Source organism: Cebus imitator, unplaced genomic scaffold, assembly GCF_001604975.1.
Source record: "Cebus imitator isolate Cc_AM_T3 unplaced genomic scaffold, Cebus_imitator-1.0 Scaffold688, whole genome shotgun sequence".
Classification (NCBI taxonomy): Eukaryota; Metazoa; Chordata; class Mammalia; order Primates; family Cebidae; genus Cebus; species Cebus imitator.
In genome coordinates, this window is record NW_016108003.1 from 198,282 (window position 1) to 210,280 (window position 11,999).

At 36.5% G+C, this 11,999-nt stretch overlaps 1 protein-coding gene and 1 pseudogene across 1 annotated transcript; both read left to right on the forward strand.

Moving 5' to 3' along the window:
* Positions 1–4,434, forward strand: KLHL9 (kelch like family member 9). The gene has a single exon (XM_017518590.2). The coding sequence runs from the start codon at positions 592–594 to the stop codon at positions 2,443–2,445; it is 1,854 nt and encodes a 617-aa protein (XP_017374079.1). The 5' UTR covers positions 1–591; the 3' UTR covers positions 2,446–4,434.
* A 5,171-nt stretch (positions 4,435–9,605) lies between these two features.
* LOC119469518 lies at positions 9,606–9,757 on the forward strand (annotated as a pseudogene).
* Positions 9,758–11,999: the final 2,242 nt, after the last annotated feature.

Genomic DNA, 11,999 nt, shown 5'->3' on the forward strand with positions numbered 1-11,999 from the left:
CAACGGCCGCTCCCACCCCGGGGGATCCTGGGACTAAGCTTTCCCGGAAGGAGCCGCTCGGCGTCCGGGGCTAGGCGGGTGTTCCAGGCCCAAGCCCAGGCCCAAGCCCAGGCCCAAGCCCAGACGCAGGCCTGTGTTCCAAGCCCTTGCTCAAAGACTGATCGGTGGCCGCTGTGACACTCTAGGTACAGCGGAGGGCGCAGCAGGCAGCTCGCTGAGGAGCCCGGACTCGCCGCCGTGCCAGCCCTGGAGCCGCAGTACGTGGCGGCGCCTCCCCTTTGCCCGAAGCGGAACTGCTGAACGAGCGGCAGCGCAGGCCGGACGAGGTAAACCGGGTCATTTATCCGCCTTCAGGTCATGAATCATCTGCCTAATAATCAGATTTGAGGTCCACAGCCTTTTGTGGTCTTGCTACAGGGCGATTTTCAGTGGATGACTGACTGGCGTGGCCTGAGGGGTGCCGCAGTGACTGCCTTCCTTTGATAAGGAAACGAGCTCTCTATTCTTTGTGGACACCTCGTTGACTGTAAAACATTACGGTTATAACTTCTTTCTCCGGCTTGCATCTCTGTGCAGGAGGAAAGCCTTCACATGAAAGTGTCCCTTGGTAACGGCGAAATGGGCGTCTCTGCCCATTTGCAGCCGTGTAAGGCAGGAACCACACGCTTTTTTACCAGCAATACTCACAGTTCGGTGGTACTGCAAGGCTTTGATCAGCTTAGAATAGAAGGATTGCTTTGTGATGTGACCCTTGTACCAGGTGATGGAGATGAAATCTTCCCTGTTCACAGAGCTATGATGGCGTCTGCTAGTGATTATTTCAAGGCTATGTTCACAGGTGGAATGAAAGAACAGGATTTGATGTGCATTAAGCTTCATGGGGTGAACAAGGTTGGTCTGAAGAAAATCATTGATTTTATTTATACTGCAAAACTTTCTCTTAATATGGACAGTCTTCAGGACACACTTGAAGCTGCAAGCTTTTTACAAATACTACCTGTTCTGGACTTCTGTAAAGTATTTCTTATATCAGGAGTCTCTTTAGATAACTGTGTTGAGGTTGGACGAATTGCTAATACCTACAATCTTATAGAAGTGGATAAATATGTTAATAATTTCATCCTGAAGAACTTTCCTGCTTTACTGAGTACTGGAGAGTTTCTAAAACTTCCTTTTGAACGACTTGCCTTTGTGCTTTCCAGTAATAGTCTTAAGCACTGTACCGAACTTGAACTCTTTAAGGCTGCCTGTCGCTGGCTAAGGTTGGAAGACCCTCGGATGGATTATGCTGCAAAATTAATGAAGAATATTCGATTTCCACTGATGACACCACAGGACCTCATCAATTACGTGCAGACAGTAGATTTCATGAGAACAGACAATACCTGTGTGAATCTGCTTTTGGAAGCTAGCAATTACCAAATGATGCCATATATGCAGCCAGTGATGCAGTCAGATAGAACTGCCATTCGATCGGACTCCACTCACTTGGTTACATTAGGAGGAGTTTTGAGGCAGCAGCTGGTTGTCAGTAAAGAATTACGGATGTATGATGAAAGGGCACAAGAATGGAGATCTTTAGCCCCGATGGATGCTCCCCGTTACCAGCATGGCATTGCTGTCATTGGAAACTTTCTTTATGTAGTTGGTGGTCAAAGTAATTATGATACAAAAGGAAAAACTGCTGTTGATACAGTTTTCAGATTTGATCCTCGGTATAATAAATGGATGCAGGTTGCATCATTAAATGAAAAGCGCACCTTCTTTCACTTGAGTGCCCTCAAAGGACATTTGTATGCAGTTGGTGGGCGCAGTGCAGCTGGTGAACTAGCCACAGTAGAATGTTACAACCCAAGAATGAATGAGTGGAGCTATGTTGCAAAAATGAGTGAACCCCACTATGGACATGCTGGCACAGTATATGGAGGCTTAATGTATATTTCAGGAGGAATTACCCATGACACTTTCCAAAATGAGCTCATGTGTTTTGACCCAGATACAGACAAATGGATGCAAAAGGCTCCAATGACTACAGTCAGAGGTCTGCATTGCATGTGTACAGTTGGAGACAAGCTCTATGTCATTGGTGGCAATCACTTCAGAGGAACAAGTGATTATGATGATGTTCTAAGCTGTGAATACTATTCACCAACCCTTGACCAGTGGACCCCAATTGCCGCCATGTTAAGAGGTCAAAGTGATGTTGGAGTTGCCGTCTTTGAAAATAAAATATACGTTGTTGGTGGATATTCTTGGAATAATCGTTGTATGGTAGAAATTGTCCAGAAATATGACCCAGAAAAAGATGAGTGGCATAAAGTTTTTGATCTTCCAGAGTCACTTGGTGGCATTCGAGCTTGTACACTCACAGTTTTTCCACCCGAAGAAAACCCTGGGTCACCTTCTAGAGAATCGCCTCTTTCAGCACCTTCAGATCATTCTTAGGTCTAAGGTGTAATAACCTTTGCAGTACATCGTGGGTAATCTAATACTTCCCCTTCAGTTGTATCTTCTTACAGTGATTGGTACAGTTATTAGATATAAAGATAACTGATGTTATTTGTCTTGTTTGGCTTAGTGTGTTTATCAAATGGCTAACAAATGCATTCTGAAAATGTATTTAACATAGCTAGCTGTTTTAGCAAATGAAAAAAATAGATGTAGAAAAATGTTTAGATGTCTTCTTGTGATGTTATATAAAATTGTAGATGACTGTGGTAAATGTATAATTATGTCCATTATGCCTCAAAGTTGAGTTTTCATCTTTGACTCCAAAATGTCAGAGGGAGGCCACTCTAACCTAAAAATAACAAAAGGTTGCCGAGCATTAATAGCTACCTCCCTCTTTTCATAATTTTTGACATGTCTGTCAATTTACTTGATTGCGTGATTATATTCGGAATATTTGAAGTTTCTTACAGAAATAATAAAAAATATTAACTAGAAGAAAACAGTGTAGCACCAAGCCAGTATTTGGTACCTCTCTCTAGAGAGAGCAAAAGAGGGAGAAAGGAGAAGAAAATACACACACATAATACAAATATGCATAATTTAAAATTTGTTTGGCATTTCAACTATGCTGAAATTGTTTTTAAATTTAAGTTTCTTTCTTCCACAAAGCCGCCATTTCTATTTAAATGGGAACTCAATACCAGAGAATACATGTCTATATAGTCATACTGAATTTAGATAGATAAGAACTACAGCATACTAAATCAAAAACCAAATTTGTTATGTGACTAAATTGTTATTTCAGATGAAGCTTACATTACTTTTCTTCTGCTTGTAGATTTTCTGTAGAGTACTTTTACACAGATTGGTAAAAGTTCAGATTTCAGAGAATTGCTTTTGCACAGAAAATGTAGGCTCTGCTTTTTTCCACATTTTTGGTCAGTAAAACTTATGAAGAAAGCAAAAAAGAAAAAATATTTTGAAGAAAGCTATAGGGTTTTAAGTTCAGCCTCACAAATTAGTCATCGTAATGTGATTATTTTGCGATTTGGGGTGAATGCCCTGGTGCTCTTCCAGTCCAGCGCATTCTGAGCTGTGTGATCTGCCTTGATGTTATGATCTGCGCAAGCAGGAGATACATTTTCTTCTGCATCAGTGAGCAAAAATGTTGTTTTGGCTATGTCTGAAAGACAAGACCAACTTCAGATTCCCTAAGAAGCCAGCTACGGAGCATCTAGAACACTATGGTCTTAACAAGCAGTACTAAAGTTGACCTTCAGCCTCTTCAATACCAAGGGTATCTCTACTGGTTGAGAACCACGTAATTTTTTAATGGTACTTTATCAGCAAATGGAGTTACAGGAATTCCTTGTAATGAGTGATTCTGAAGAGGTACTTTCCTGGAATAAGTGTCTACCTGAAGAAAACAATTTTATATATACACATGTGTCTGTGTGTGTATACGTATATATATATGTATACACAAACACACACACACATATACACCTATACCTGGAAGATTGTCAGAGTGTACATCAGGAACAACTTTGTCTTTATTGACAATCCCATAATAAAACTCAGGAACCAAGGCAAAATGAATTGGCTCTAGGGATCTGAAACTTACTGCCCATACAAGTGTTGATTCATTTTAATGCTTTTTATGATTTTTGCATTTGCAGAAATTTTCATACTTTATATGTTTTTTTAAAATAACTCAGTTTTTATTACTAAAAATAGCACATTTGAATACATTTGAAAAATAGAAAAAGTAGAAATTATTGTTAACTTTATTGAATAAGCAAGAAGTACATCCCAAGCCTTTCTTGATTATTAATGAGCTTGAATATCTGTGTATTATGGGTAACTGTGTTTCTTTGACCAAATGTTCCTGTCCTTTTGTCCTTGTGTTACCTATCGGAGTTGCTTTGTTTTTCGTATCAAGTTATAGGATCTCTTTATATAATAAATGGTATTTAACTTGCATTTGCTTGCATTTCTGTCTTTCCTCAATCTATTATAGTTTTACAAAGGCAAGACTGTTGAGTTAATTTTTGCTATCAAATTTGTCTTTTTTTTTTTTGAGACAGGGTGTCACTCTGTCTAGTCTGGAGTGCAATGCCCACTGCAACCTCCGCCTCCCAGGTTCAAGTGATTCTCCTGCCTCTGGCTCCCGAGTAGCTGGGATTATAGGCGTGCACCACCACACCCAGCTAATTTTGTATTTTTAGTAGAGATAGGGTTAGGGGATAATTTTGGTGTAGTTTATATGTTATGTAGTATTTCAGTGCTAATTCTGACATGCCAAGGTGGTACTGCCCTGCTGATATTTTGTACAAGCTTTTCCTTTTCTTGAAAAAAATGTGCCTTTTATTATGTCTTATGTCTGACCATGGTGCTTCCTAATGAAATAAGTATTGCTTTACCAGGTATACTGCTCTATCTAGATCCCTACCTCCAGCTTCACACGCCCTACCTCTCCTTTTACTTTCCCACATTCTGCAGTTGACAGTTCTCTTGGCAATCATACAGGTTGCTGACTAATGAAATACAGGTTGAGCACTCCTAATCCAAAATGCTCCAAAATTCAAAACTTTTTGAGGACCAACAGTATGGCACAAGTAGAAAATTCCACACCTGACCTCATGTGACATGTTACAGTCCAAATACAGTGAAGACTTCTTAGTTTCATGCACAATATTATTTAGACTATTACATATAATTACTTTCAGGCTATGCGTATAAAATTTATATATATAATGTAAATGAAGTTTGAAGTAATTTTGTTTAGACTTGGGTCCCTCCACCAGGATACCTCCTGTCCATGCAAATATTCCAAAATCCAAAACACTTCTGGTCCCAACCATTTCAGATAAGGGGTATTTAACCTGTACTGCTCATTAAACCTGGTGTTCCTTATAGAGATTGAAACTGTAGGTGCTTGAAATGATTAACTGGAAAGAGATTTATTTTCATAAGCTGGTAATTTTTTAAAGAAAAGTCATACTGGGAAAATAGAGGATAAAAACTAAAAGCACACAAAGCGTTCTGTTAACATTTCTTGTTTTAGTTTTCTGATAAGTATTCAAAAGTTAACATTTGTTAGCTTTTTTGATATGTCTATTATAGAAGGTACAGGAAAATAAAAAGTAATTATCAGTGATTCCACATGCTGAAGATAACTTCTGTTAATACTGAGTATATACACACACACACACACACACATGCACACGCAGGCATTTGTCAAATATTTTTCAAATATGCCAGACCTTAAGCTAAAAGCTGGATAATGAAAACAAATCACCTTTCCAAAGATACAGACTCCTATTATCATTAAAAAATAATTTGTAAGTTTTTTTCTAATTATCAAATACACATGTATTTAGAAAAACAGATTTCATTTTTACTCAGATAAATCCAGACTTAAATTTCTTTCCCACTTGCTAACAGTAATATTTATGTAGTTGACCTACAAAGCAAACACATTTCACTCATGTTTAAACTTATATAATTAAAGTTATTTTGTTCTCACTATAAAAACAGTAAGCTCCTATGGGACATTTCTAAACTACATAAACATACCATAAAGAGAATTAAAACCAATGTCCCATCGCCAGCTCAACCGATTATAAACAACTGCTGAAAGATCGTGGGGTAAGTTTAACTCCCTAAAACTTCAGTTTTGTCATTTATGAGGTTGGGTGTGGTCATTAATAATTCCATGTATATCAGAGTTGTAAGGAGATGATATAAAGGGATTAGCATAAGATATACACAGAAGCAATCGGCGAATGATAGTTGTTACTAGTAAAGTTGGGATTTTATAATTTGACTTTTGCAGGTTATTGTTTTTGAAAGTGTTCATTTAGTGTCTATACAATATTTCATTCTATGAACATGCCAAACTATTCCATTTCTTTATGTGTAGATATTTAAATGTCTACCATAAATTTTTACCATAATAAAGCAACGTTTAATATTCTTACATAAACCTTTGCCCATATCTACTACCCTATGATAAATGCTAAGTAAAATCTGAATCATATAGCGTTAGCTTTTTTAGGGTCTTAAAACATATTTCTAGGATTGTACCAATAGGCATTTCTAGCAGAACTGTGTTCAGTAACTATTTCAAAGGAAATCTTAGCAGTTCTTTTTCTTTTACTGTATGGATTTACATATCTTTAATTATTAGTTACAATTTCTTGTTTATTGAAGATGTGTATTTTTCATATATGAATCATTTGCTCCTGTCTTTTGCTTTAATTTTCCTATTTGCTATAAATACTTTTATATACTCTATACTTTTTTTCTCAATGTGATCAAATATGTTCATCTTTTTTGTATTTTGACCTTTTGATGATATTTCTGCTTTTTAAATTGAAGGGGTATGTGTGGTGGTGGTGTTTATTATATTGTACTGATGTGGTATTACTTGTTCTTGATTCTATAGTTCCGTAGCTTTGTGAGTACTAGTTCTTGACATGTTAAAAGTGGCATTTACTACTTGTCTCCTGTTCAAATAGCTTTTCATTCTAGTTACAGTGTGAATGAGTTTTTCCTAAAAATTAATAAAATTTCCTTTTTATATTAAGATTAATCTTTTTTTTTTTTTTTTTTTTTTTTTTTTGTGTTTTTTTTTTTTTTTTGAGATGGGATCTCGCTATGTTTACCAGGCTGGTCTCAAATTCCTGGTCTCCAGCGATCCTCCCATTTTGGCCTCTCCAAGGGCTAAAATTACAGATGTGAGCCACTGTATCTGGCTATATTGATATTAATCCTTATTCTCTATTTATGGTAAGTATCTGCCCACTTGTTTTTTTCTCTGAGCAAAAAAATCAGTTTGTTTTACTCTTTGCGATGTAGCAGAATTAGTTTCTTTGTCATTTTTTAATGCTTTCTTGAATTTTTTTTTTAATCATTAGGTGGTATAATTATCCCAGTATTTTAAGCTGTTAATGATACAACTTTCTACCAAACTTTTGGCATAAAATCTAATGTATTTTTTCAAATTATTATCCAATTTTTTCATAACTGCTTTTTAAATGTCTTTCTTTCCTTGATGAATTTTTATGGTTTTAAAAAACATATTTGGGTTGGTTCCAGATCTTTGCCTTTGTAAACAGTGCCGCAATGAACATACATGGGCATGTGTCTTTATAATGGAACGATTTATAATCCTTTGGTCCACATATATACACCATGGAATACTACACAGCCATAAAAAGGGTGAGTTTATGACCACTGTAGGGATATGGATGAATTCTCAGCCAACTGACACAAGAACAGAAAACCAAACACCACTTGTTCTCACAGGTGGGTGTTGAACAATGAGAAAACATGGTCACAGGGAGGGGAACATGATGCACTGGGGTCTGTTGAGGAGTGGAGGGCTGGGGAGGGACAGCAGGGGTTGGGGAGGAAAAAAAAGTTTTAATCTTTACCTACAATAATGGAAAGTCAATAAATTATATATGAAAATAAAACTTAAAAACATATTAAATCATATATTATGGGCAATCAATTTAGAGTCTTTTTCTTCAGTTCCAACAATCTTTTTTCAAGTTGAGTTTTCTTCAATATATACATGTGTGTGTGTCTTTCTGCTTTGAATGGGATTTTGTTATGTTATATTCTGAACTCTTGATAGAAGTAGGAAATATATGGTTTTAGCGTATTGGTTTTCTGTCTACCAACTCTCATTGATTCTTCAGTTTTTTGGGTCAATTCTCATATTTTCACCTTAAATAACCATTATCTGCATATTATAAAAGCCAATTTCATATTATTTGTTTATATTAAACATTAAAGCATTGGTTCATACTTCCAGCAAAATTATAGCAGTGACCAAGGGATTGTGTCTTATGCGTAATTTTAATAGGGGTAATTCTAGTTTTAGAATTCCTTTGTTAAAGGGAAATATCCTTGATCTTGGTGATGAAGTTCCTTATTAGGAGTCTTAAAAAATTAGGGATATATATCTTCATTACAAAATGATTTCTGTACCAACTGATCCAAATTTTTTTTAGTACCAACCATGGGCTGAAAGAAAGGCTATTTTCTTGTCTATGTGAACAGTGTGTTATTAACTACCCATTTCGTCATTTATTTAGTAAAATTTATTGACATGACATTTTAATTTTTCTAACATCTTTTTTTAAAAAAAGTCTTTTAATTGTTTTTTATTGTTGGGTTAGAAAGCACTCATATTGCTGAGTGCATTGTCAATTAGTATACAGTTTAGAATGCAATTTGGCAAGCGTAGTAAAATGATTCAAGTTTCATACCTTTTGGATAGTAAGTATATTTCTATAATTAATAAGTGACAGAAAATAAGCCAAAATTAGTCATCTCAGCATGATACTATTATTTGCTTCCTAATATGACCACATTAGACCTTCCATTAAAATATTTTTAAATGGATTTTTAAAGATTCTTCCCACCCTAATTTTGATACCTTATCTGCATTCTCTAGTATTCCGTTGTTGAGCATATATTTAATGGCTGGATGATGATTATAATAAAAGACTTAGATATTCATTAAGGACACATAACAAAACTATTGAATTGTGTACATTAGCCAAATGCACTACTACACAGAATAGGTAGTTCCTCTGTAACACTCTCAGAACAATTGCTTTCCAGGGGCTACTGTTATTCAGCCATCTAAGTCTTTGTTTAGCTGGGTTACAGAAAATATATCTCCTTTATCAAAACAACAGTAATAGCAAAACCCAGAAATTTTGATAACACATGTGAAAGTTCAAGGTTAGCAGCTTATATCAATTACATAAGTGAATATTAAAAACCTTTGGTAATTCTTGGGGTATGGTAGATCAAATAAAGACAAGAACATATTTTTTATACTACATAAAATACAGATTTAAATAGCTGTGAGCTTTACCTATAAGTTAATATGCATTGAATTTTAAAATCTGCAATATTTCATCTGGATTCTAAGCATTCTTACCCACTACTTGCTTTTTCCTTTGAGTGGATTCCCCCTACCATTTTTATTTTTAGTTTTTAGCAGAGAGCCTCATCACAAAGACATATATAGAGTAAGTAACTCTTTTCAACAGCAGAAAGGATGTAATATGCATTATATCTAGTTATAAGTAAATATGATGACCTTATAACATTTAAGAATTTTTTATATACTTAACTGGCAGGATCATGAAGGTGGTTTTCCCAGGGCGAGGCTTATGCATTGCACTCCGGATGTGCTGACCCCTGCAATTTCCCCAAATGTGGGAAACTCGACTGCATAATTTGTGGTAGTGGGGGACTGCATTTGCGCTCTCCCCTGGTCTCTTAAAAAAAAAAAAAAGAATTTTTTATTTTAGTTTGCTCATATGGATATGAGGGTCAAATCATGACTGCTATAGCCACATAATTTTCACCCACCCAGCCAGCAACAAATAAGCATACACATGTGTTTTATACAAAAGTTTCTGGACCAGCTGATCAGAATTTTTCTTAGTGCCATCCACGGGCTCAAAGAAAGCCTATTTATTGACTATGTGAACAATAAGAGTGGCATTAACTACCCATTTTCTCATTCTCCAAGATAGTATCTCAGTACAAAATATTTTAATACACTGAGAATTTTTTTCCTGAAGACGTATGTGTGTAACAACAGGTGATTTAGTAGTGCCTCCTGAAGGATATCAAGAGTGCACACACCTTTTCTTCATAGAACTGAAGAAAGAAGAAAAGTGCCTCCTTAAGGATATCAAGAGTCCATATTTCTTTTCTACATAGAACTGAAGGAATAAGATTAGATTTCATGCAATTGTAGAACAAGATGTGTATAAAGCTGTTGACAGCAACCAAATAACCCAAACTTCAGATGTTTCATTGTCTAGACCTCCTTCTCTAATTGTAAGTCCAAAGAGTATGTCTAATTCTTTACTGTTCCATCTGCCAGAAGGCTGTTACAATGTAGCCTTACAATCCCTTATAATGGAAGCTTATCATTCTTTGCCTCATTTTACCCAAGTGCCAGTCAGCAGAGTACATGTTTGTGTGTGGTAGGGATGAGGGGCAGGTCTAACTTCTGCTGATTCAAACAACTTATTCTTACTTAGGGAGCATACTTCTATCACTTGGAAGTCAAAACATTCTTCCAGCCAAAAATTAGTGATCCATTAAAACTTATTTCTAATTCATGTTAAATCATGAACCAAAACATACTCAATATAAAAACCTAATTTAAGTCAGTATAATGTTTATTTCTTTATACTAAGCAATGTTTACTTCAGTTTTTTATTACTCTCCATGCTTCTCCAGATAAAATCTTTCACCTTTCATTCATATATGTGTGTGTGTGTGTGTGTGTGTGTGTGTGTGATATATATACATACATATACACACACAGATACTTGAAGGCATCACTTAAAGATTGAGGAAGAAGTTTTCTTCCTTTTTCTTTTTCTTTCTTTCTTTTTTTTTTTTTTTTTTTGAGACAGAGTTTCTCTCTTGTGGCCCAGGCTGGAGTGCAGAGGCATGATCTCGGCTCACTGAAACCTCCACCTCCCAGGTTCAAGTGACTCTCTTGCCTCAGCCTCTGGAGTAGCTGGTATTACAGGCTAACCAACACACCTGGGTAATTTTTGTATTTTTAGTAGAGACAGGGTTTCACCATATTGGTCAGGCTGGTCTCGAACTCCTGACCCCAGGTGATCCGTCAACCTCAGCCTCCCAAAGTGCTGGGGTTATAGTGCGAGCCACTGCGCCCAGCCAGAAAAAGAGTTTTCTGATCTTCAAGGCTGACTGTCCACTAATAATCTCTCCTATGCCCTGGACTAGCTGTACTTTATCGTGCAAGGGGAATAAGTTATGGATTCCACTAGTATGCTATTTTGTTCACTTCTTGTGCTTCAATATCTACACTTCCCATTCACCCTTACCACTTACCTAGTAGATAGCCTAGCCACTTACAACAGGTTCGTGACTACCATTTGGGAAAGCCTCTACGACATCAAGGAGATCCATTGCAACTCAGCCCCCAAATCCAACGTCACTTTCCTTTTGATATCTATAGTATCATCATTTCATCATCTATCATAACCGTGCCTACTCATCATCTGTAAAACAGCCTTTCTACATTAAGGGATACTCTCACATTATGAATTCTGTTATTCTAGTTGTGGTTGTTTTAGAATATATTCACAGATTTTCTCATATTATTTTCTTTCCTCCTTTTGACTATGTGTTGGATTTAGTGATTCCCATCTAATGAATACAAAGAAACGATGGTGTTTAAATAATAGACTAAATCATAAAATAATGTGCACTTCCTCTATGTTTATCTCTCTTCTATCACTTCCTCTAGTGGAAGCCAACTGCCATGCTGTGAACACATACCACAACTGTAGCTCCATGGAGAGGCACACAAGACTGTGATGAGGAGCTGAGGCTTCCTGTCAGTGGCCATGTGGGCGACCCATGTTAGAAACAGATCTGCCAGCCCAAATAGAACCTTCAGACAACTGCAGCCACAGCAGGCATCTTGACTGCAATTCATGAGAGATTCTAAGCCCACAGAA

Excerpts from the sequence above, each read along its gene's own strand:
- KLHL9 (XM_017518590.2), top strand. The coding sequence starts at position 592 with ATGAAAGTGTCCCTTGGTAACGGCGAAATGGGCGTCTCTGCCCATTTG.